The following is a 27,592-nucleotide window of genomic DNA, read 5'->3' on the forward strand; positions in this document are numbered from 1 at the left end:
TAATTAAAAACTCTATTCATAATTGTGAAACTGTTCTTTGCATTCTAAGTAGGCCTAGATCTAAATATGTTGTTCTAAGCTACAATTTAGGCTAACGTAACCTTAAAACATAGCAATAATAAAGTTTGCTGTTTTAATGCGCATCTAAAAGAGCCAAGGGGAGAATGAACACGGGAGAGGAGGGGGGGGGGGAATCCTATTTTATCCACACAACAGTTGTTAGAATTGTGATTTCCTACAGCTGTTGCTGTTGTGTTGTGCCTGCCTCTCATGTTGGCTATCACAAGTTCTTCATCCGGTCAAGACCTCTGCCTCTGTGGACCAGGGGATAGATTAAGTGATTCTTCCCGATTTCGTTCTATGATCTGGCACTCCTTCGGAGAGAACATGGATCTACGATGAAAAGAAGAATGGCTTTCAGCCTCATTTACCACAGAAAAGATCGGTCCGTTTATAGGAGGGATGAATAATCTAGGAAGTGATCTGAATGCGTCGATACGAGCTGACAACATGGAAGGAATGGGAGAACCATTCCTCGGTTTTGAGCTGCTCTTGTTTCGAAGATTCCAGCATCATCCAGCTTTGTGGTATGAGTGGCGAGAACGTCTGTGGAAAAGGGCTGATCCAGGTGCAGAGACTTTGGAATCTGCTTGTTTGACAGATGATTCAGCCCTTCTGTCTCTTGAATCTCTTGAAGAACTCGGAGTTGGGGTTAGTTGTTTTGGTTATGTTGGAAGTGGCTATCCTCACCCGGGGTGAGTCGACCTCTCACCCCAGGTGAGACTTGCCACTGTTGGCTATTCTCACCCGGTGTGAAACAAGACCTGTTTTTCCTAATTTTGGTATACTTTCTATCGGTGTGGATGAACAAAATGGATAAATGCATTAAAAGCAACGCTCCGTAAAAGCAAAGAAAAAACCGAAGTGACTAGAATCTAGATCTATATTAGATTCGGACTCGAGTCCGAATATATATTTGAAAAAATGTTATTCGGACTCTGATTCTTGTCCAGCATGACATCACTCCCGACTACCTGTGACTCGTGACTCTGGCTTCCTGTCCTGCCTTACTCGTGACTCGCCTCAGGCTGGGTAGAGACCGGGATCACTTCGGGCAAAATGGCATTTTGTGCAGGAGCCAAGTTTTTATCTTATGATGAATTTGAGGCCGGCCTGAAAAGTTATAGCGCTTTTAATAAATGTTTATTTGTCAAGAGGTCACCAGAAGCAATTAAAGATGGCTCGTTAGCTTGTATCGGGGTCGGATGGGCGGCCTGCTTACGTGTGGCTGTGTGTGCGTGTCGGGGAGGAGGGGGGCACTATTGGTCCGGGCGCTCAACGTCGCATACGCATCAGTCTTTTATCCCCCAGCAACTGATTATTATTACAATAGTTTTGACGTAGATCTACGTAATGAATTGTGCGCTGGTCTCTATGGAATCAAAAGTTGCCGTATGCTCGGCTCTACACAGCAACACAACTTTTTCTTGGTAAACAATCGAGATGACACAGGCTTGTGTATTTGAACGAATCGGTCTTTTTTTTTTTACACAGCTCATAATGTACAGGTGCCAGGTGGTCTGCTAATCTTAAATTTTACCTTTTTCTACAACAAAGAAAGTTCGCAGTGGCTACGTTCAATCTTCTTCGGACAGGTGGTCACACGCCCTTATTTGTCAATTTTTGTGGTTGTTTATGGGCTGTTCTAATTTTGATTTCAATCTGTTTGTGAAACTTTTCTTTTTCACGTTTTTACACTCATCTAAAAATCTCTAGACTAGCTCTTGAAAATCGAAATAGATCTAGACCCAAAAATTTGCTCCTTCCCAGACCTCGCAGAATTTCAGAATGAAAGTTGGCGACGAACTCTCGCAAAAGGCAAAAAATCACAAGACCGTAAGCGGGAAACCGTTCGGAGGAATAAAGGTCGGCACTATTTCTCCGAACGTTCGGAGAAATAGTCACTTCGTTGTTTATTAGCCTATATATCAACTGCTATCTCTTACTGGCGTAGTAGTAGATCTAGTGTAGGCTTATCTGTCGTCTTTTGAATCATTATGGTGGTATTGTCTGATAGGACCTGGTATCAAAGTTGTTGTGACTTTTGCAGTTGATGGATCCAATTCCAATGGGAAAGAAACCAGTTAACTCGTTCGCTATGTATTATTTTCGGCTTGTGGACTAATTTTTTTCGGGAAAGCGAAATGAAATGATGACTGTGCAGTTCAAAGGTCTTTGGGGCCACAAATTCAAATAAGTATTAACATATTATACACCGAAATTTTCAGTATGACTTGTGGAATGCATCTGTAATGTCTATTTGTGTATTTTTCAACTTTAGTTCCTGTAAGAGGTGATTATGCAACACAATTTTGCTTGGATTCGGATAAAATTTGAATATAAAAAACTTACCATCTTCCGTGAAATTCAAAAAATATGTTTGCACGAAGTCAAATGATATATCAAAATAGCCATAAATAAATGTCTCTTTTTAGATCTGGAAAATATTGGAAAAATTTGTAATTTATTATATATACCTTCCATATCTGCACATTTGGATCATGACATCCGACATTGAAAAAAAATAAAAATTATAATCTTGAAAAATGGACAAGATGCATTCACAAACAGATAAAAACACTCGTAATGTATATATATGGAGTTATTTAGAATTGCATTTGGAATAAACTTACACTTGTATTGAGTGGTACTTTTTGTGTAATTTCACCAAAAAAATAGTGATTTTGGGGAGAACAAAATAATTTGATAATTTAGATCTAGACCGATCTAGATCTAGCACTGAAAAATATTGATTTCTCAATAACAGAGCAATGGCTATTTGAGCCCAATCGTATCAATATTCTAAAGAAGATTCCTACATTTCTTTAGTGTGCAAAATAATGATATATTTTGTTTGTGTAAAAATAGTAAGACTGGTGTCTGGGCTATAATTTGAGCATCGCGATTAAACAAAGTCGCATAAACTTCGAAATTGTGTTTCAAAACTGAATAAAAAACTTCCGATTTTCAGTGGAACCGCATGACCCGGAAGTCAACATTATATTATGACCTTTATTTTAACATGGATATGTGGATTGGAATAGAATCTAAGCTAAAATTGAACGTCGGTTCTCGGGCCGCCAGGGACGGCTTAGCAAACTGACGGCACTTTAGCCGCGCCTCCCCCACGGCTCGGCGTAGCGAATGAGTTAAGGAAGAGCAAGAATGCGATATAAGAAATTCAGAAAAATGTTATCCTTGTTCTTGCTCACTCTTTGCAACTTTGCAGGTGCTTACGACACACACTCACGCTTAGAACTTAGACTTAATTTTGTGACCAGTGACAATGTGACACTCTCATGCATGCACACACATTCAGTCATATACACACACCACCACACACACTACGGGGACACACCCATGTACGCACATCTTATAACCTACCAAGTAATATTAATGTGTATGCACCTTGTGGCCATGTGAAGTATTGTTTCCCAAAGGCACTTTAACTAATACTGATGGCCTCCTTTATTCTCACCCCGGGTGAGAATAACCCAAGTCTGGCTATTCTCACCCCCCCCCCGCCCGGTGAGCATAGATCCCATCCAGGTGTGGGCATGTGGCGAGGACTCCCCCCTGACCTCTCGCAAGCCGATATAATCATCTAGGCCCTTTGTGGCTTACCGCATGTGGTTGGGAACGAATTTAACAATAATAATGTAAAAACATTTTTCGCTTCACCAGTAAAAAAAATAAGAAAAGGCTCACTACCGACACTACTGGGCGTGATGTGGGACCGGCCACCGGCTGGACCTTTCGTTGTTTACATACTACGATGGCAGGCCTCTCACTCTCTGCTTGCACACAATAAAATAAAATTATGGTTCAAGGAACAGAGAGCGTGTACAAATGTAATGAGATACAAGCACGAGACATAAATGCTCTTGCACGACAGTAGAAGGGTTGTAAATTAATCAGACCAAATGGGCGAGGGTGTTAATTCTTGTTAACTAGTTTAATAATTAAATAATCCAAGCTCTTTTTTTCACTTTCATTTTTTAAAAAATTCCTTCTTTTTCTTTTTTTTTTTCTTGCCTCTTCTTTCCCCTTCTTCTTGAACATTTGGAGTTTGGAGCCAAAAAAGAGCCAGAGAGCCAAATGAAATTCTCCGGGCCAGACACGATCAGAAAAAGCCAAATTTATGGGATTTGGCACTAAACTGACAATCCTGACTGTGACTATTCGGACACGAACAGTGACGAACATGATGCTGTGGAGCATCAGCCCTGGTTCCCCCCCCCCCCCCCCAGGGTCATGCCCACTAACCTCTGCCCTGATCCCTCTAGGATCATTTCCGGTATAACGAGGGAGTGAGAATAGTGAGACATGGGTTATTCTCACTTCCAATACTGATAATCATCATACTACACTGGGAGATGTCAAGGTGGAAAAAAGGTGATGTCACAAAATAAAATGGAAATCGTGAAAAATTTAAACACAAACACACACAAACCTGTACACACACATACGCATTCACATGTGCACTCCCAATTATCTATACAGACACACACTCTTCCCTCACACATCGTTTCTTCCACACATTTCTGTGCACATAACCATGATATAATATAATAGTATACTTGCACTCAAAAACGGGCTCACAGTCACATGCATAATATTTATAAATGAACAGTAATATAAACTTTAATAGTGTAAGCTAGATACGTACTCAGTATTCTTATTGTAAATCAATGGTATTCTGATGCATGCTTTAAAGATCATATTATATTTATAACAAAAGGATTAAGATGGTGTGATGTGTGTGATCCTAGCTTTATGCTCGGAACTTTTTACCTCTTTGAGTTTGCTGATATTTTGTTTCCAATGTTTAATGAACATTAGGATATCCACCAAGACCTATGGTACCTTTCTGTGATGCTGCATGGACGTCCCAAGCACTTATTGGAAATGGTAAAACAGGAGATTGAGAGAGAAAAGTGCAAAAGATTTCCAAAAGCTGGTGGTAAGTTGTAACAGGACATTTACTGAGTTATAAATGTGTTGGTCACTTTGATGTTGTTACATGTTGAGTTGCAGCCCGCTTTTAACATGTGTTTCACTGAAGTACACAATGACTACTATCTGTGGAGCTGAGTCTGTATTTTAACATGATATTCAAACTTCCTATATCTGTGCAATTGAGTGTATCACTAATTATTTATATCTCTGTGTTATTTATGGAATTACTATTTACATACATATTAAAAATGTGAAAGGTGAAGTTCTGTATTTGATTTAACCCTTGTTGGTTTCGACTGGCAGGGTCAGAGTGACCTGCCTCCTAAATATTCTAAATATGTCAACAGTCTAAGGAGACCCAAAAAATTTACAATCAATCAATTATAGTTTTAATATTTATCACAAATACTGATATATATGGCGGACAGTCCGGATTCGAGCCTCGGTTCGGAAACGGATTTTTTCCGCCCCTTCCTGCCCACCCAGCAATAATGGGTACCTGACTTTGAGTTGGGGAAGTAAAGGTGGCATGGAAAGGAACTGGCCACCCTATCACAATATGCCGAAGGCCCAGGAAGTAGTCTCACTAACAAGGCAATCCCCAATGTCCGGATGGGATGCGGGAACAACTTTTTACTGATATATAAATAATTTCATTAATGTTATTGTCTGTGGAGATGCATTTGTTGCTTTTGTAGAACTCAATGTTTGGTAAAGTAATCAACGACATTGATATATTTTGAAGTTTTTTGCATTTTCATTAACACAAGGGGCTGTCCTGGTCAAGAGGTATAGTGTTCACCTACCAGTCAAAAGGTCTAAGCCTCCTGGCAGTGGAAAAATTGTTTTCTCTAAAATTTTCTCCTTCATCCTCCTTTACTGTTCTCTAGTTAGTAGTCCTGTTTTGTCATCTGCCTTTCTCTCCACCCTGTCACCCTCCCCCATCACCAACCCCAGCTCCCCTTTACTCTTCTCTTCCTTGCCATTGACTCTTTGTACTTTCTACTGATCCTTTGGTGGTTCTAAAATCGATAAGAGTAGGCTTTGGCTGCCACCTGTGCAAAATTCAAAATTAAGTTCTACCGAAGCTGAAAATACTCTTGTCTGTTTAAAAATATAGTTAACTTTAGAAATCGGAATACGGCTGCCTGAAGGTAACAAGGTACCCGATGAAGTAGGAAAAACAGATACATATACTTGAAAACCAGTTTCTCTGTAGGTTGAAGAACCAGTAGTCTGAGATCTAGTAGGGGAACACAAAGAAGAAAAAGAGGACTAATATACATGAAAATGTGCTGAACTCAGTAAAACATTAAGGCCACACTCTACTTCTTAGCACCAAAATCTATAATTAAGTTATTTTTACTTGTTTTTTCTCATTTTCTCTAGGCATTCCATTCAAGGATTAAAAATAAATATTTAGTTTTGGGAATCATAATCAGTTACATAATCACAGAAACGGCAAATTAGAGTGAAACCGTATTATCTAAACACCATTTTCAAAAGCTGAAAACTCAAAAGCCATCCTTGATGTCTATGAACTTAATTCATTGTAATCTGCACACAAATCTTACAGAAATGACTCTAGCTTTTCTTGAAATTGTAAACAATAATAATTTTATTACTTTTAGAAGACTTGCATTAGCAAATGACAAAAGTAATCAAAATTGCAAAGGAAAAAAAATCATTAAATATTTTTTTTTCTTCAAAAATTATAAAATGCTAGCATTTTTTTATTTGGAATTCTTTTGTGCACTTACCATCCAAATTTAATTCCTCTGTCTTTAATGGTTTTTTAGTTTTTAGCTTTAAAAGCCAAGAAATTAAGTATTTGAGGAAAGCAGCAAAAACATCTCAAAATTGCTTTAAAGCATTGTATTGGCTCACAATGTTACAAACTGTATGGAGCTATCTCTTTGAAATAGAGCTTTGGGAGTTCTTCCATTCCATTTAGTGCATAATTTTCAAGGGAAGTTTCTTAAAACCCCAAAAAACATTGTTGGACCCGAACTGGACCCCAAAAACCTGCGTGTGGCCTTAAATTACCATTGTGAATTTCACGTTCATTATGTCATCATGTTTTTTCTACTTTTCCGTCGCTGGCCGATGTTTATGGACAAGATAATTTCGCGGATCAGTTTGTGTTTTCTTTGTGGATTTTATGAAAGAGATACATCAAAGTCACTCAGAGGCTATAGCCTTTATTTGACCTATTCACCTGCACACTGTCAGCTCAAAGACATGGATTTACTATCATTGCATACTTGTCTGAATGTAAAGACAAATTGATACTTTAAATTCTCCGTGCAGTTAGTACTTAATTTGACATTTTAACGGGTTTTTTTCCTTTGTAGGTGGGGTTTGACTTTACTAGCATTTATGGTGGAATGGATGCTCTTCACTTTGCATCGAATGACGAGTTTGATTTCCAAAATGGGGAACATATTTTATTTTTACTTCTAGATTATTGTTCAGCACATAGTTGACGTTTAGCTCTATCATGTCGATTCTAAACAGCCCACTTCCTAAATGATTATGATTTTGATTGCATCCGTGGTGGTGTTACTATTTTACCTCTTATGTTCTTTATTTCTTGTTTTTTGTATTACTGGTCAGGTGTTTAGATAAATGTATGTCTTTAGCCTGCACAATACTGGAGAAACCAAGACATGTAATATGATTCTGTTGCCTGTGGTGTTCCCACAAAATTTATCATTTGACTGGATCATGTCCTTTGAATTTTTGTGGTGAATTGTTCGTTTTGCCTCTTGAGTGATCTGTGTCTGTGACATTCTCGAACATTGTAACATGGGAGTATGTTTTTTCTTCATAAAATAAAGGATCACTAAATTTACTTTTGAGATATAACAGAAACTGTCTTAAAAAACCCTTCTTTTTAAAAATTTCCTTTTGCTTGCTTGTTTAATCTGAAAACTGCCACTATTGGACTACATTCTTTATAAATTGATGCCTACAGGGATGGTTCCCTTACACACCGGTGAAATCCTGGGTGTTTCGTTCAAAAAATTTTTTTTTGTTCTGCTCATGTCAGTAAGTAAGATAGATGTTAAAGCAGAACTGCATACAGAGAGTATTTAAGAGAACAGTTCACTAAATGTTCGTGTGTTTGTTTCAGAAACCCTGCTGATGCGCTACCTGAAGCTTCATCAGTTCACTGTGCTGAGTCTTGACAGTATGTTCAAGTTTGGGGATGACAATAGACTGCCCCGGGAGGTGGGTACTCATTTGGCAGTCCTGCTTTTTTGTGTCCTGTTCTTCCAGCAGTGCTTTGTGTTTGTTTGAAGATCATCAAGTAGCCCTGTGTACTTAAATAATCCTCTCACAGTCATATGTTTTTCACTGACGTCGATGTCTTCAGGCGCCCTTTTGCCTCAAACAGTTCACATGTTTTTGTCTGAAGATAATCTAGCAGCTCTGTGTTATATGGTCACCTCAAAGTCCTGAATCTTTTTCTCGCAGTTATCTATCAGTCCTCTGTACCTGAAGATCATCTAGAACTCCTATGTTTGTCTAATGACCAAGGATAACCTTTGGTAGTTTATAAAAGAAAAATTGTATAGATATCTATGTGCTTTGTGTTTCGTATAGTTTAACATTCCTGTGTCTTTTAAAAAAATTTGCCTTCCCCACCCCTTTCCCGTTCTTCACACGTAGTGAGAAAAATGCTTTTTGTCTTGAGAGTTGTGGCATTTTAGTCTCCATTAATGAAATCTTATGTTGTTTTCCAGATATTCCGATGTCCTAATGTCAAGTATCTAAGCTTGAAGTACAATGGCCTTGAGCACTTGCCCTGTGACATTGGCAGGATGGCCAGTTTGGAATACCTGGCACTGACCAACAACAAGTTGTCTGTGTGGTCACTGCCCTACTCTCTTACCTTCCTCACTCGTCTACAGACCTTATTGCTGGGTATGTCTTTCACATGTTGTCAACTCCTTATATCTGTATGACAAACGCTTTGACAGAAATATTTTTGTGACCGGCTCTTAGAGACTTAGATCTTATGGCAGATATCCTGAGAAAAATATTTTGTGACAGACGTTCTTAGAGGAATATTGTTTGACAGACACTCTGAGAGAAATATATTGTGACAGACAGGTCAAGACAGATCTTGGGATATAACGTTGTTGAGGTGGATCTTATGACACACTCTAGAAAATATAGATTTTGTGACTGTAAAGTTACCTGGCGGTCCGATGAGTCGGGTCTGTCAGGGGGCCCCCGTCTAGGATAGATGTTGCCTTGTCCTGTCTGCGACTGAATCTCTCAGTGAGTGTTGCTCAGACAACGTCAGCCTATGTTCCCACGGCTCAATGTGACATCATCCAAGGGCGGGCTACTCCCTTAATGATCTTGTCCCCATAGTAAAGATAAGAGTCATGTCACTTGACATCACATCCCCCTCACAAGCAATTTAAAGAACAATTCAAAATACTAAACGCATCAACCAGAAACTGAAACTATAACTCTGGAACCTTATATACACCGTACACAGCAGAAACTTCGCCTACAAGTCGAGTCTCTGCGGAGGCCTGACATGGCGTCCCGACTTCGTTATGCTGTCAGACATAGTGGAAGTATCATGACGGGTTGTGTCTGACTCTGGTGACTCTGCTGGTAATTCTGGCTGATGGTGAGGCAACATAAAAGACTCTCTGGGGATCACGAGATGGGTACTGTCATGGCCTTCCATCCTCAGCCGGATCTGGTGACGATTACAAACCTTCAAACCGTTGTCCGTTTTCAAGAGGTATGATCTGTCTCTCGATCTGTCTACAACTGTAGCCTTGGCATTCCTTGGGGTTTTAACCCAAACTGGCTGTCCTTTTGACAAGACTGACATGGGCTGGCGCAATGTCTTCGATCGTAATCCTGTTTCTGCCTCTGCCTGAAAGCTGCGTCAATCTTCCTGAACACCTGCCTTTTTCCCCCCTTTGGGACCAATTTTTCTGGAAAAATGGGCACTCTTGTCCTGATTTTCCTACCCATTAGAAGTTCTGCTGGGCTCTGTCGTTGTTGTAAAGGTGTGGAGCGGTAGTTCATGAGAGTCAAGTAAGGATCATCAGACTTACTCGATAACATTTTGATAGTTTTGACGGCTCTTTCAGCTTCTCCATTACTCTGACGATGTAGAGGGCTGCTTCTCAGGTGCGTTAAACCATAGTACTGTGAGAACTTTTGACACTCGTGTGCTATGAACTGGAATCCATTGTCTGAGACGACGATTTCAGGAACTCCATATCTAGCAAAAGTTGACTTGCAATGTTCTACGACATTTGAAGCAGTAGGCTCTCTTAGATGAGTTATCTCAATCCACCTCGAGTAATAGTGTACTATTAGGAGATATGTGTGACCTTTCCACACAAAAAGATCCATACCCACCCTTTACCCCGGGTAGTCTGGAGTGACTGTCGCCTTCAATGGTTCTTTCTTTTTCACAGTCGGACAGTTTGTAACCGTTTCGATTTTTTGTGACAGTCCAGGCCACTGTACACTACTTCAAGCCAGCACTCTGCACTTAACTATCCCCTGTTGTCCTTCGTGAAGACGTTTCAAGATATCCTGTCTTAATATTGTGGGAATAACAAGTCGGCACTGGTATAGTAGCTAACCTTGTTCCACAGTCAGCTCGTCTCTTGACGTCCAATATGGCTTCATAACTGGATCGACTTTGGTTGTGGTCGGCCATGAGAATTAACAGTATTCTTTTAATTTCTTACAGATTTTGTCTGCATCTTGCTGCTCTCTAATTTCTTGCAATTTCTTGTCGCTTGCTGGGAATCCTTCTAGGACAGATCTGACGTGTAGCTCACTCTCTTCTTCCTTTTGATGATCTTCTTTACTTGGCACTCCCACCGAAGCTCTTGACAATGCATCGGCTGTTTCCAAATTCTTTCCTGGTACACGGGTGATGTTGTTGGAAAACCTCATCACTCTCATCCTAAATCTCTGAATGCGAGGGGTCAATTCATCCAGATGCTTTGTTTTCATCAGTTGTAGAAGTGGTTTGTGATCTGTTTCAATCAGGAATTTTGGCAATCCCAACTCTGACACCATGTAAAGTTACCTGGCGGTCCGATGAGTCGGGTCTGTCCGGGGGCCCTCGTCTAGGATAGATGTTGCCTTGTCCTTGTCCTGTCTGCGACTGAATCTCTCAATGAGTGTCACTCAGACAACATCAGCCTATGTTCCCGCGGCTCAATGTGACGTCATCCAAGGGCGTGCTACTCCCATAATTATCTTGTCCCCATAGTAAAGATAAGAGTCATGTCCCTTGACATCACATGTGACTGATGCTTCAAAATGTGAAATTAGTGACAGAAACAAAAGGACAAAAATCTTGTGACTGTCTTTTGCTGATAGAGAGAAATATTTTGTAACTGACTTTTAGAGCGATAGGTCTTATGCAGAGAATCAAATTTTTTGGCTGAAACCCAGAGATGTAGGGGGGCTCTCGTGGCCTAGAGGTTAAGGTGTTGGCCTCTCATTCAAAGGTCCCGGGTTCGATTCCGGGTAGCGACCAAAAAATGTTCTTCTCTAAAATTGTCTCCTTTCACATCCTTTCCTGATCTCTAACAATGTTCTGTTGTCTGCTTTCATTTCCACTTTCTGACCCCTCACCTCCTTTGCCCCCTCCTCTGGGCTCCTGACTCTTTCTGCAGCCTTTCTACTGCTACTCCTTGGCTCCTCCTAACTGCTGTCTTTCTGCCACACCCCTGATCTTCTGGTAGGAAAGATCTACACCTAGCCTTCTTGGACAAGGGCGAAAAATCTCGGAGGGCCTGTGTGCAAATTGCGCACGTTAAAGATCCCTTGGTGGTCTAAAATCGATAAGAGTAGGCTTCGGCCGCCACCCGGGCAAAATTCAAAATTTCCTACCCACGAAAAAGTATTAAGTGTGTCCCACGCGCTCATATGACCTTATGCAGTTGCGAGCACCGTAAAACCCCATACTAAACAAACAAAGAGATGTAGGTCTGTGTTTTGCAACAGACACTGAATGAATCTTGTGGTTTAGACGTTTTATCTGTTAATATTGGTCTGTGTCTTGCATTACCGAAGTCCCACAGAAAACAATCTCATCTTGTCCACAGATAGCTTTTTATTTCATCTAAGGACAGTATGGTATCATCAAATCTCATCTACAGATTGTGGTTTCACTTCCTTTTTTGTCTCCAGATAACAACTTACTTTTCTTGTCTCATCGACAAATATAACTTATTCTCATCTAATATACACATTACAATCTCATTCACAGGAGACAATCTAGCCTCATATTTTTCTGAGACAGAAGTTCCATCTCATATTGCCTACTGATCTCTCACAGATAACAATCTCGTCTCATCTCATCTCAAGATTATAGTTTCATCTGATCTAGTCAATAGATAACAATTGCATCTCATCTCATCCACAGATAACAATCTTCTAGATGCTCTCCCAGGCTTTCTGACAAAACTTCCCTGCTTGAAGACTGTGCATCGACATGGCAACCACAACTACTTTAAGTCCACCTTTATGTGGTACCACACAGATGTCAATTTGCGCATCATTGCAGTGCCCTGTGAGGCTCAGGTAACAACTGGGATAAGGAAAAACTTCTTGGCTGCTTCTTGTACATCAGAGTTCTCTCCCGTCTTCCTAGTGGTTTTGGACATTGTACCTAGAGTTTTATTACTTTTTTCCTTATGGTGTAGGAAATTTTACATAGTTTTATTCCTTTTTATTTTTGGTGTAAGATGTTTTATGTAGAGTTTTATTCCTTTTTTCATAATGTGTAGGATATTTTACAGAGAGTTTTATTAGGCAGTTTAGTGAACGCGCTCGCGGCAGGGCGAATCGGCCGCGGTACGCCCCGTAGATTTTTGTGACCGGCCGTGAAGCATCGCACTACGGTGGGTCTAAACAACTCACAGTTTTGTTTCGTTTTGCCAATTGCACTACCACTCCCGATACATCTTTTTAAACAGAAAAGAAATGACTTCAAAATGGCGGTCTTCGCGTGAAAATCGGTTCAGTAGAACTGGAAATATATGCATCTGAAAACAAGGCAGTTTTTACAACGCGATAAAATGAAAACTACTGGCTGTATATTTATGAATCTTTCAGAAGTTATAGATTATCCATTCTAGTTTCTTTTGACACTTGAGTTGTTTAGGTTGAACTTTGCACAACGCTACGGCGCTTCCCGTAAAAATGCATACAAAAAGCCAAAACGCCGAATCGGCCGGTCAGCGCCCCTCGCCCCGCTCTCCCCTGCACACTGATAACGTATTGCGCCGGCATCGCATTTATTCGCGCTTTACTTGTTTCTCCGGATAATAATAATATGTGTGGCTATGAAATTATGAACGGACTGACAAAAGAATTCACAGTTTTGCTTTTATTTTACCATATTTGGCTCTTGAATAGTGCAAATGATAGCTAAATCTAGATTCCCTTCTAGAATTCAGCAGTAGTAGGCTAGAAACAGTAAAAAAGCCAGCATATAGATCTAGCTATTTTTGCCCTTGGGCTTTGGAATTGAAATAAAGCTTGAATTGCACAGTTCTAATTGATGTTAGATTCAGCATCTAGCTATATATTCCAGAGTTAATAATAAATCTCATCATAACAATTGCTTTTATGAGACAGCCTTTTTCTCAAATCAGTTTTGCGCAAACTTACTAGTTAGTAGTATAGTAGTAGAGAACAGAGTTTATCTAAGCCTCTGCTCAGTCTTTCACTTTCAGTACCTAATAATTTAATGTTATTTTCTGGATATTTTTACATTTACATTATCAAATTGTGCCATTAAAAAAAATATAATTTATGGCCAATGAGTCTGACTCAATATTTAAAAAAAATTATGCTCATCAATAAAAATTGCTAGTTGATAATAACTCAAAATGTAATGAATAGTGAAGAAACATGTGTGAAAAAATAATAGAATGAGGTAGACTATAAATATAATTTGTCCAAAAAATTGCAAGTGCAACTTGTATGAAGATCATAAGATGACTTTGTTATTTTCTGGTCATCTTTCCGCAGTTTATTAAATGTTCCAGTGGGTCTACAACTAGGTCTCCGAAGAGCATTTTTCTTGAATTTATAAGCTCTTTTATGCACTTGAAAGCATAAAATAAAGCTTCACACAAATGTATGTTACAATACTTTGTAAAAGAAGGATAGGGAGCTGACTTATGACGGTCATTTAGAGGTGGGGTTTTTTTTTACGGAATCCGTTTTACGATTAGAAAAACACTAAAAATACGTTTTGAAATCTTAAGAATGGCCATAAAAATTGGAAATTATTACTTAATTGGCTTAACTCTTTAATAAATATGAACAGTGAAAAAAGACAAAGAGAATGATGTATGATTTGTCTAAATATGACCATTAGCAGCAAAGATATAGCCCATTTTGTCCATTTCGGGTTATCCTTGCGGGGGGATTTTTTATCACCCTGAACCTCTAGAAGTACCCAAAAAATATTTCTGTGACTTTGTAAAAAGGTGTTTTGTAGTTGTGTACATTCTGTGTAAAATTCCTAACAAACTGATGTACAACACTTTAAAAAATATGCATTTTGTGTTGAGTAATAGTCATTTGTGTTGAGTAATGGTCATTTGTGTTGAGTAATGGTCATTTGTGTTGTAAAGTTGCATTTTTGTGTCACAAAAACTCAGTGTTAAAAGTGGCCTGAAATTGGCCAGATTTTAGGCATGAGAGTTTTATTCCTTTTTCCTTACGGTATAGGATATTTTACCTAGAATTATACCTCACAGTTTTATTCCTCTTTCCTCTTGGTGTAGGATAGAGTGCTTTTACAAGTACAGTCGAACTTGCTCTAACTGCCACCTGTATTAGACGATCACCTGTAAGAATGGCCAATCAACAATAAATGGCCGACTTAAACAATTTCAGCCGTATTAAAGTTTTACACCTCATGTCAAGGGAGACATTTGAATATGAAAACAGGATCTTGACTGATTCATCAGGAGGATAATCCATGGCGACTCATAGTCAGGACTACAATGGGTAAAATGATCTCCCCTTACTTTGAAATGAATTGATGTGACTTCTGGGTGGGTTTATGACTTATGGCGAGCAAAGAGTGATTAACTAAGAGACTTTCCATTTTCACTCATCCAGTCATGAGTCTCAAGATATATGTCGATCTCATTGCTCCTGTCCGACACCTGTTCAAAAGATATAGCTTTCAATCTCTGACAAAGTTCCTTGCTCCAGAAGTTTTTGACCATCTAGCATAAGGCTATTGTCAGAATAAACTTAGATGTGTATTGCTCTTTAGAGTATGTATTTATACAACTCCAAAGGTCTTGTAATTAAATTCCTTCATATGGTTGAACGATGCATCTAATGTGATCTGTACATTTTGTTAGCTTTACTTCTCTTTTCATATTGAAATTAAATGAGAGTAATATATAAAATAAATTTTTATGGATACTTGCCTGTTTTTTACGGTCCTGTACAGCCAGGAAAAATTTCCCTCTTGGATAATAAAGTAGTATGTTATCTTATCTAATCTTATTATTTTTCTTGTTACAGGCCCACAAGAAACAGGAAAGTCTGCAGTTTTGGGCAGCTCAGAGCATCATCGGATCGAAGAGCAACTTTTTCGAAAGTGCTAGTGTAGCCCCTGTGCTCAAGGACTACATTGCAGAGATTTACAATCTGTTCAATATCTGCCATCACTGTGACAAAGCTCAGCTCACATCGGCTAATGGTATGTTGGGAGGTCTACAAGCATATGCTACCTTCTAGTGGTCGTGGGCCATATCGTCGGTCAACTGTTCAGATGTACTCAACTCAAAAATTGTGAAACATTTTTCTTGCAGTTTCTTAATCTGTGATATCATAAGCTCAAGAAATATTTTGTCAATTCAAATTCTAAATGTTGAAAAAAGACATGAAAAGATACATAATATAGGTACTATTGTTAAAAGAATGAAACACTTTTGCTCCTCTGAAAAATTTTTCTTTCTGGACTGAGAAGATCTGAACAGCTTGCTGATGATATGCTCATCGTTAGTCTGTATGTACAGCCTGCTCATGGTAGGTTGGGAGGTGTGCATGCATGCCCTTTCTGCTAGTGTCAGTTTGCATGGGTCATATACTGGTCATAAGTCTGTGTATACCATATATATATATGATAAATGGGGGTTCTTGTGGCATAGAGGTTAATGTGTTCGCCTCTCTTTTCATGACGAAAAAAATTTCGTCTTTAAAATTGTCTTCTCTAAAATAGTCTCCTTTCACCCCTTTTCCTGCTCTCTAGCCATATTCTGTCGTCTGCTTTCGTCTCCACTTTCTGCCCCCACCCCTCACCTCCTTTGCCCCATCCTCTCGGCTCCTGACTCTTTCTGCAGCCTTTCCACTGCTTCTCCTTGGCTCCTTCTTACTGCTGTCTTTCAGCCACATGCCTGATCTTCTGGTAGCCTTCTCGGACAAGGGCGAAATGTCTCAGAAGTCCCGTGGGCAAGTTGCGCACGTTAAAGATCCCTCGGTGGTCCAAAATCGATAAGAGTAGGCTTCTGCCGCCACCCGGGCAAAATCCAAAATTTTCTACCAACTGAAAATGTTGGGCGTGTCCCGCGCGCTCACATGACCTTATGCAGTTGCGAGCGTCATAAAACACTTTCCAAAAAACACATTTAAAAAAATATAATACAGTGGAACTTGGATTCAACGAGGTAGCCGGGCCGGACCTAAAATCTTGTTGAATCCGAGTGTTCATTATAGCAAACACAAGGTTTTGTGTAGATAATTACGGGCTCTGAGCAAGTAATGTATAAGGAGAAGTCACAAGTAGGGCCTAAAATGCCCGCATATTATGAGCTGTGTAATAAAAAAAGACCGATTCGTTCAAATGCACTCGCCTGTGTCATCTCGATTGTTTACCAAAAAGTTAATTTGATGTGCAGAGCCTAGCATACGGCAACTTTTGATTCCATAGACCAGCGCACAATTCATTACGTAGATCTACGTAAAGACTAGCTTATCATTGTAATAAGGGTCAGTTGCCGAGGGGGAAAAAAGGCTGTGACGCATTTGTATCTGCGACATTCGACGCCCGGACCGCTAGTGCCCACCCCCCTTCCCAACATGCACACACAGTCACACGTGTGCAGGCCACCTATCCGACCCCGACACACGCCAGAGTATACACATGTGCGTGCCAACAACACATGTGTTGGAATGAAAAAAGGCCGCTGATTGGTCGCATGCAATCGGCTAATTGAATGAATAATGGTTCACGATGCAGGTGCAATGGATGGTTTCCGGGAATAGATAAAGTTCGTTCTGGTAGAAAAATGAGCGAAGCCACTTCTGCGGGGCTGTTCACCCTGAAGCGACCTCGTTGAATCCGAGCTCGCTGATTTAAGTGCTCGTTGAATCCGGGTTATTGTTATTGATTTTAAAGAAGAAAAAAGAACAGGGAATCTATCTCATCTCGTGCGTTGAATCCAAGCTTGTTAAATCCGAGTTCCGTTGTAAATGTTTGTTTCATCTATTATTGTTAAGTCTGGTATACTGTCTCTTCTAATGGTAAACCTGTGGTTACTGATTGCTAATGGTCATTCTGAGGGTACTATCTGTTAAGTCTGTTAATAGTAAGTCTGTTTTGTCTGCTTAACACTTTGCTGTCACTTGAAACGCCTGGCCCGAGAAGTCCGTTGCAGTCGCTTTCCTGACTGGGTGACCAGATGGGGTATTTGTACTTCTGGCTGTGTTACTGCAAAGTGTTAAAATAAGTATGTGTGTACTATTAATTTATATATATACTGTCTGGAAATGTCTCTGTCATTTGTTAATGGCAAGTCTGCAAGTGCTGTCTTGTCATGTAAAGTCTGGTGCTGTCTGCTAATAATAGATCTTTGTGCATCATCTACTAATGGTAATTCTATCATGGTAACTGCCGGGCCCTAGGAATTACCAGAGAATTTGAATAAAAGTTCTAAGCCTTCGTGAAGATACAGGAGTTCAAGGTTATAGTTAATTTTACCAGAGGAAAGCGAGAAAATATGTTTTGTTCAGTGAACTACACATAAACAAGGTCTTGTGTGATTAACAAGTCCTGGATGTCTAGAATTCACGTTACTGGAGGTGAAGACAGAGGGGATGGATCTAGTTTCAATTTCGTCTTGCAGTGAGCCTCTAGCCAAGGGATATTATGTTTCGGGAAGTTGTCATTGTTTTTGTGTTCACCTGCCATATCTTCATCATAGCCAAATACGTAAATTCTTTGAAATTTGGGGTGTGATACATGTGTATATAGAGTGCTAGTGATTTAAAATGAGTATGTGTCACCTTTTCTTTCTGTACAGGCTACAAAGTGATCACCTTCAAGAATCCCTACTTAGGCAACACATGTGTCCCGTTCCAGCATTGGGCTTGTTCGCTTGAATGTGCGCGTGCTGTGGAGATCCCAGCCAGGAAGGAGCAAATCTCAGCAGCACGTCAGCTGGATCAGCAGTATGAAGACTACATCAAGGAGTGCATGCGAAAGTTCACTTCCTGTCGCAGTCCTCGCCACTTTCTATCCTTTGGATCTCGTGAATCAACCGAGCCTCGACGGGCTTCCTGGAGAGCCGGAGATGTGATGGAAGGACAGAGGAAAGAAGTTAGTCGCAGAAGGAGGAGACGGGACCGAGAGAAGAACAAAATTGTCCCTCCATCAGATTCCTCAAGGACAAACTGTGGATGTGTTCTGTCTTGACAAATGTGTCCTGTGTCTTGACCGATGTGTCTACCAGCTTTCCAAAAAGTGTCATACAGTTGTTGGCCAATGTACCAATCACAGTGGTAGGCTGACCATTGAGACAGTGAAACTAGTCCTTGCTCCATGTCTCTCAATGTTCTGCCATTTTTTCTGTGATAGATAAATCTTCTGACATGGAATAAATGAGCCTTGTATCCCACATCTGATATGGGATAATGAGCCTTGCATCCCACATCTAATGTGGAATAATGAGCCTTGTGTCCCATATCTGATGTGGGATAATGAACCTTGTGTCCTACATCTGATGTGGGGATAATGGGCCTTGCAACTCTCATCTAATGTGGGATAATGAGCCTTGTGTCCCACATCTAATGTAGGATAATGAGCCTTGTGTCCTACATCTAATGTAGGATAGCTTAGACTTGTATCCCACATCTAACATGTGACAGATAAGCCTCATGTCCCGTGCGCAGCTTGGGACCTCTCACCCTAAGACTTACACCGGCGGCAATGTTAGTAAATATGCATTCATATATAAACCTATGAGTGCAAAATGACTCAACATACCTCTACAAATCCTCATACAGATGTGGACATACTAATGTACTTATTTATACTTGTACAAAGTTGCACTCACCTACCCGTACTTACATACACTCCAGTGTATTGTCTGCAAGCTGTAAAAATGTACTTAGCTCAGAATGCAAAATTTTACAGGAGAGGAATAAAACAGTTTCATACTTTTAACAATTGCACCTACATTATGATTTTTTCCCCTTGGATTTATCATTTAGAATTTAAATTTCAACAAACTGTTTCTCAAGCAAATAAAACCAATACTACAGACTTTTAAAAAGATATTAAGAATTTGGGCTTACTACATTTTAACAGCTGTCTGAGGATATATACACTCACACACATTTTCACTGGTACTTGTTTATCAACACACGGACAGACTTTCTTTATTAGTGGCCTTGTCTGTGTGATGATGTGTTACTGATGAGGTGCTGACTGACAGTTGAGCTCAAATCAAACCATATTGTGCAATGAAGGTAGTATATATAGAGAATGCAGTGGAGCAAGCTGGACTGAAAAATTTAGCCTCACTCCCTCATTTCTGTATTTGAGATCCTGGTCACTATGTTGTCCTGTTTTATTATAAATTGAACACTTGTGTGATGTCAGTGTGGAGAAAAAGTGGAACTGGCCCATCATGCTACCTAGTGTAATAGGCCTACCTGCTGTTATTGATCCTTAGCATATATGTCTGGAGAAGGGGCCCAGTTGTTGGAAATGTTGGATATTGAAAAAAGTGCATATTTTTGGAGCAAATCAATGAACACGGTCATATCTTGAGCGCTTTCAAAGATATGTCACATTTTGTAACACAGGGTGTATGTAACAACAAAGTTTGAAGAAAATCCCAATTTCTAGCACATTTTTAACCTTTGGTGAAGTACAGATGTTGCAACAATGACTATTTTAAAAATATTTACACTTAAACTGTTTGTTTGTTTTTGGGTTTTTTTTGGGGGGGGGGGGGTTGCTCAAAAATAGCTTTGCCAACAAATGGGACCTTTCTCCAGGCACACACACATATGAGAACACTCATAGCCTTTTGTATTAAATTAAGGAGGTTGTGAAATTCAGTGAAAGAGATATAATCAGTGATATTTCCATTCATGTTTCTCATGCAGTTGAACTGCAATTTCAAAGGGTGTCTTTCTAAACACAGCTAAGAGTATAGCTTTTACTTAAAAAAATTTTTGCGTCTGGTCTGGCCCGGCCCATGGCTGGCACGGACTCTCCTGTCCCTCTTTGTTGCTGTAACAGTGGGGAGTTTTCCTCACATTTGAGTCATGGCTCACTGATGAGCTGTTCATAGACTGCCTTGTTTTGAGCGCTTTTTCATTCTTATACTTATTCTAGGAGCAGGTTGTGATTAGTCAATTGTTGTACATCATGGGTGTAGGTTATGGTTGATCAGTTATAGGCATGCCTTGTGATTCACTAACATTTTACATGGTTGAAGAGTTTTAGCCTTAAAACAACTTAAAGCATAGTTTGCACTGTTTGCTTGTTGATTGGCCTTGAATACCTTTCTGTGGTCAATTGACTGGTTGGACAATGATGTCGTCAATGCTTTAGAATGCAAGTTTGATGACTGAAGTAGGAGAGATGGGAATGGTGACTGAGATTATGAGATGGGAACGATGAGTGAGATGTCAGAATATGAGACAGGAATGATGAGTGAGGTATCTAAGAATGAGATGGGAATGATGACCAAGATTATGAGATGGGAATGATGACTGACTGAAATGTCAGAATACGAGATGGGAATGACTGAAATATCTGAGAATAAGATGGGAATGGTGACTGACTGAAATGTCAGAATATTAGATGGGAATGACAGATCTGAGAACATGATGGGAATGATGACCGACTGAAATATCAGAATATGAGATGGGAATGACTGAGATATCTGAGAATAAGATGGCAATGATGACTGAGATTATGAGATGGGAATGATGAGTAAGGTATCTGGGATGGGATTGATGACTGAAGTACCGTGTCTGGGATGTGTTTTAATTTTATGGCTAGAATGATGCACCAGGTGTATGAGATGGGAATGGGCGAGGTGTCTGAGAAGGGAATGATGCCTGTAAATGTGAGACTGGAGCACTTGTGAACTGTAATGCTGGGAGAAATAAACTCTCTCAATACAATCTGTCTCATACATCTAGGGGAAAGAGCCAGGGTTACTGAAAAGTTTTGCTTGTGCCAAAAGATATTTTTTGAATGGATTGTCTTTCAAGTAGGGTTGTCATCATTGAATGTAAATATTCTGGTCAGGTTGAATTCTCATTGGTTGTAAATATTTGAGTATGGTTGGGTTGTCTATTTAGCGTAATTTGTATTATGTATCGTGGCGAAGTTGGCTTCAGCATGTGCCATGCAAGCATGTGATCAAGCAAGTGTTGCGAGGGAGAAGGAAGTTTTCAGTTCTGTGTAAATTTGAATGCATGTTTGTGTGATGTAGTTTGCCGTGGCAGCTGCAGTGCTTGATGAGAGTGGGGAAATCTCTCAGCATCCGTTTGTCCTGTGGACTTGACATAGGTTTGGATCGACTCTGCACCACTAGTTGGGGTTTTGGTGTGCCAAGACGAGGGCTGTGTGATCACACACATTCATATTTACATGTCTATGGCCCCTGGTGGTGGTTAAGCAAACACTGAGAGGTGCACCCAGTCGTTTTGTGCTGCCTCAACTTCCCCAGAGAGAGATTGAGAGAGATATATGAAATGTTATGACAGAGATCTTTCATTTGAAGAGATGAAATGCGAGGCTTCGTGGTGAAATCAGGCGCTTGGCAAAGTAATGAAATCTGAGAAATCGGCATTTTTCTGCCAGTTTCGAAATTTTTGTTTTTTGGTTCAACGCCTTGTACGTCAATTCAAAAACACTTTCATGTGTGGATTTTTATGGAAAAAATGTTGATTAAAGGCACAAAAAAAAGTACGTTTGCAGTTTCCAAGGACTCTTAATTAAGCAATGGAAGTCACCAAACTTTGGCGGCCATTTTCTGGCTAATTTTACTTCTAAAACCTGACAATCCCCTCCTCCTTGAATCGCAAATATCTCGACTTCCATTCAAGATAAATGGATATTTTTTTCATCAAAAGCTATGCAAATGAATAACCTTTAAGATTATGCCAAAAACTTCATATGCCCAAAAATTGACAAGCACCTGATTCCACTGCGTCGCGCCACAAATATTTTGTTTGCAGAAATGAAAAGTTGTGATATATGTAGAAGTGAAATGGTTTTTGAGAAAAGACATTTGAATCTATTGTATTCCGAATGAAAGTAATGCCAAGTCATATAAGAATAAAACCTGAATAACATTTCGGCTTTGGAAAACATTTGTTTGTAAATTAAACAAACCATCATTCAGGATAGTCCTGCCCTCACGTGACATCTTTGTCTATCACATACATTATCATGTCTTGTGCAACAACATGACTCTCTCATCATGCCTTTGCCTTACAATATGGCGTCTTTTTTGCTACACCACAGCTGCTATTATGACTTTGTCACTGCTGGAGGTCAAAGGCATTCCAAGTGTGCTCTACCCCTTCTGGTTTTTACTAATCTGTTTCCTTGTGAAATGTGGCTGTCCTGGTGCTTACTGGTGGTCCTGTACTACAACTTCACCACACAGACATGACACAGTCTGTTCTATAGAAAGGTCTGGAGGAAGTGAGGGGAATTGCTTCGTTTTGTGAAATGCGGTAGTGGCTCTATGTTCCTCTCACAACAAACCTGAGATGATACAGCGCCAGGCAGCTCAAAATTGGTTAGATTTAGTGTCATGGCATCTGCTACACAAATAGGGTTTTAAAAGTGCCAGGGATTAAAAGGGTTACTAGAGAAATATACAAAGAAAAGGAGGAAAGTAAAGAACGGCAGATATTTGATAGGAAAGTACGAGCAAATCACACCAGAGCACCCGCCAACCACCCATCAGAAAATGGCTATAATGTTCACTCAGACACATTATTAAAGACAAAATCATGAAAAAACGTGATTTGTTTTGTAATCACTGTCATTTATTGATCGTCAGTAAATAAATAATATCTATGTGGTTTGTACATACCATCCCCGCAAAGCAAATAAGACCGTAAAACAAACCAAAAAACTGCCTAAGTACACTTGGGCAGTTTCATTTACATGACGTGATCTACACCAGAATAAGTTTACACATCTTTGAAAGCTAAGAAATCTCCCGACGATGTATGAAGTATTGCATCCTTTACAATCACATGGGGGGAACTGTCCTCCCCCTGAGGAAAAACTACCAGTCTTTCAGCCCATATTTCACTCACAGATACATAGCTCGTTCAGTGTCATTCAAATAATGCCAGGATGATAGAATTTGTGTGCTGCCAGTGTTGGATCCCCCATACAAGTCAAGTAGCACACAGCAGCCTGAAGCAAGATGCGCACACACCACACATGCCACGAGGGCAGATGCTACATGGTACACTGCCCCCGCATTGGTACTTGTCATTATCCCTCACAAGTTCCAACACCTATGGATTTGTACAAGATCCTAAGTGCTATGTCAATGAATTTGACCAAGGTATTAGTTTTATACACTGTGCTTGAATTCCTGGCCCTAACACTTAAACATTTCAGATGAAATCCTGTCTCTTCCCACACCCTCACAATAAACAAAAACAGGCATCACACACACGCAAAGAAACAAGCACAAACGCACAGACACAACCCTGGTCCCTTGTGCCTTCTGTAAGTCAAGATACAATTATACATGGTGTGCCATGGAGAGCAGACCTACAGCTATCTTGGTGCGTGGACATTGAGTCAACAACCTTCGAGTAGTCCTTTATTAGTTAGTCAACACATTTTGAGTAGATATCTGTGCTGTCGGTTCTAAGCCCTGCCCATAGACCAGTGACCTCCCCTCCCCTATGGACCGAGGTCAGCTGTTTCCCAAGACATCCTTGAGGATTGCACTCTCCCCCGCACTATGAGTGAGCGGTGCGAAGAGTGGCGAGGTTGCGGGCCCCTCAGGCGACATGAGTAGATGGGAGGAGGACATGCTGCTGGACGCTGCTCGTGGGCCTTCATGGGTCACATGACGTGGAGCCATGAAAGGGTTGAAGTTCGGTGGCTTGTGCCGGTGCTGGGTCTCGGCCGCCATTGCCTCGGCAGGAAGTCGCACGGGAGACGGAGGTGGGGAGGACTCTCGCTCCAGGAACTTGACAAATAACTGTGAGAAAGACTGAACACAGAAACACAGGCATGAGGGAGGGAGACAATGATGTCCGAGTCAGAGGAAAGTGAAGTACATCAGCACGATATAATGGTTATTTAGGGCTAGGTTGGGGAGATGCAAAACAGACAGGGTACTAAAAAGTGGTGACATTTTAGCAGACTTAAAACAACAATGTTAAAAACGTTTATTTAAACGTCTCTCCAATTGATTATGAGCTTTGTTCTCATTATTATTCGCATGTCCAGTTTTGAAAGTTCATAATTTTTCTTCAGCATCTGCAAGTCTGTAAGGAACAATACTAGAAAAAAAAGGATACATATTATATTTTAAGACATGAAAACAGACTTCTAAACCCAGACTCTCAAACATCTAATACGTTTTTTTAAATACGGGTTGGCAGCTATGAATTCACTTTTGGTATACCTGATTGGAAGGACCAGAGGCTGGAGAGTTTGCTGAGGGACGTCGGAAGATTGTAGACAAAAGACCTCCATGGCCATGGGCTGACTCGATCTGGACGGAGAAGGAAAGAGAGATTAAAGATCTTTATAACTCACAGGACACAGAGACCCCAAAAATATATCACAAGATTGACAAATATACAAACCATGTGTATGCCCATAGAGGACACAATGCATGAACGTATTCAAACACAACATTACTACATGTATTAATGTATATGTCGATGTTTGTTGTATTCACAGAAAAAGAGACTAATATAGTCATACAAAAAACACCCAGGACATTAACTTCATTACCGTAAGCCCCTCGCTATATAAGCTAGATATTCTCCAAAAGCATTGTATATAGTGGCTTCCAAAACAATAAATTTTAAAAAATACTGCCTATGAACTGAACGTAAATTATACATATGGTTGTGAGCTAAATGTTCCCACATTACGTTGTAAACACCATGGTTGTGGAATAGTCACAACCACTCACATTACACATTTCTTATTCCCCCAAGGTGCTCAGATTCAGATTGTCTACCTTTTTAAAGTCATCCTGGCTGAAGCTGAGCACGCTACCGATGAGCTGCACAATCTCTGACCGTTTGTTCTCGGGTGAAGTCAGCCATGTCATCACGATATTATGCATGAGAACCCTGAAGAACAGACACACACACACCATGTAGCAACATAGCAACTACACAACATAGCAAAAGACACAGACACACCCACTACAAATATCACATCTTGCAAATACCCCCCACAAATTAATGTCCAACATCACATCCTGACATATACATACACATAAACTTAAAAACATGTGCTTGTATAAATATACTCCAGTATGTAGTAACAGTCTCTCTCTCTCTCTCTCTCTCTCTCTCTCTCTCTCACACACACTCACACACACACACACATGACATATACACACAATAATTATCAATATACCCTGCTAGCATCCATTTTAACCATGAAATACAAACATGTAGACATACAAGTGAAGCACAATATGATTTATATCCAAATGCATAGTGCACCACACACAAGTGTGTTTATGTGGTTTGGGTTTATATGGATGGAAGAGTTGGGGGGAAGGGGAGAAAGACGGAGGGAAGGGGAATGATAGAGATAGAGAAAGACTCACTTGTCAACCTTGGCCTCAGTGCTAGAGGTCAGCTTGTGAATCTCTTCTTCCGCAGCACTCAGAGCATTCTCCCGGAGCAGGACTGAGAAGACACAAAGAGAACTATGGTTAGTTTAAGTTTTCAAAGTTTTCATAAGAATTTTACAGCACTTGCAACACAATAAGGTCATATAAGTGCCCAAGATTAGAGGTGTTACTAGAGAGTAACACAAAGAAATGGGAGGAGAGATAATGATGATAGGTGTTTGATAAGAAAGAAGGAGCAAATCACACCAAAGCACCCGCCAATCACCCACACTATGGTTGGTATATGTGCATACTTTACTAAATAGACCTATACTAAAAATACTATACAAAATAAAACCCCATTCAAGCAATTTCTGCCAGTAATTAACCCTCCAACTCCCTACCAGGTGTCATTCTCACCACTCTCAGTGGCCTGCGGGAGTCCATGCACACGACCACAAACACACACACACAAACGTATTATACAAACTCTAACGACCCAACAGGCAGGGGTCTGTAGTGAGTGGGATTTGGTGGCCAACACGTGGAGAAAGCATGCAGTTTTGGGTCGTCCAGATGAGAATATCACATTAGGTACTGACCTCATTCACTCAGTACCTGAAGTAATACTCACACCTACACAACCGTCACGGTCACCGGCCGACACTACGGGGGAGGGAGTTACACATGTCCAGTCTTAAATATCCACGCCTACACACACAAGTCTTGCATAATGTGCACACAGTCCCATATGCATAACAACAAGAACAACAACAACACATGCACATGCACATACAACAGTTGTGCTGTAGCAGCGACAATCCTCCAAAAGGGGCGATGGGCAAACAGCAAAATGCACATCATGCAGGTCAAGCCAGGCGCCACATACACAAACTACACAAAGTACATTGAAGACATCAAACAAAAACCTGACACAAAACTAGGGAGAAGGAAACCACGACCAAGCCAAATACAATGAGCGTACACAGGTAGGCACAGAGAGCAGGAGACGAGGAGGTTGTGTGTGTGTGTGTTTGTGTGTGACAGTGAGAGAGATATTCAAGCAGGTAGTCAGTTAGACAGAAGAACAAAAAAAAAAAGTGACACAGGGAGAGAAGCCAGAAAGAGAATACAGAGGGCACAAAGATAGAGAGATAAAACAGACAGAGGATAGCCAGACAAACAGAGACACAGACAGCGAGCAGTAAGCATTGCATGCAGCGAGTGCTAGGTAGTTGTATAACCTCGGCTGGTAACTTGAGGGTTGCCGAGAGTCACTCAGAATTACCAGCTGAGATTAGACAAACGCCCACACACACAGGGGAGGGGTAGACAAGGGGTGGTGAGGCAGCATATAGCACCATGCCAAAGGTAAAGCCACAATGCACACTGTTCAAGCCACAACACCAACAGACATACCGTTCCAGCCA

At 40.4% G+C, this 27,592-nt stretch overlaps 2 protein-coding genes across 2 annotated transcripts in view; one reads left to right on the forward strand and one right to left on the reverse strand.

Annotated features, from left to right (window-relative positions):
- The first annotated feature begins 251 nt into the window (after positions 1 to 251).
- LOC101853100 lies at positions 252 to 22,668 on the forward strand. The gene is made up of 7 exons (XM_005101815.3): positions 252 to 711; positions 4,903 to 5,023; positions 8,156 to 8,253; positions 8,769 to 8,949; positions 12,455 to 12,612; positions 15,589 to 15,766; positions 18,369 to 22,668. The coding sequence occupies exons 1-7, from the start codon at positions 463 to 465 to the stop codon at positions 18,758 to 18,760; spliced, it is 1,377 nt and encodes a 458-aa protein (XP_005101872.1). The 5' UTR covers positions 252 to 462; the 3' UTR covers positions 18,761 to 22,668.
- A 683-nt stretch (positions 22,669 to 23,351) lies between these two features.
- The window catches only part of LOC101853567 (thyroid receptor-interacting protein 11), a gene marked incomplete in the record, with an annotated part of 90,172 nt that continues 85,931 nt past the window's right edge, over positions 23,352 to 27,592 (reverse strand). The window contains 4 exon segments of the mRNA XM_013084529.2: positions 23,352 to 24,569; positions 24,987 to 25,076; positions 25,554 to 25,668; positions 26,157 to 26,238. Coding sequence (XP_012939983.1) covers positions 24,267 to 24,569; positions 24,987 to 25,076; positions 25,554 to 25,668; positions 26,157 to 26,238 — 590 coding nt within the window.

This window comes from Aplysia californica, unplaced genomic scaffold (genome assembly GCF_000002075.1).
Source record: "Aplysia californica isolate F4 #8 unplaced genomic scaffold, AplCal3.0 scaffold00300, whole genome shotgun sequence".
Classification (NCBI taxonomy): domain Eukaryota; kingdom Metazoa; phylum Mollusca; class Gastropoda; order Aplysiida; family Aplysiidae; genus Aplysia; species Aplysia californica.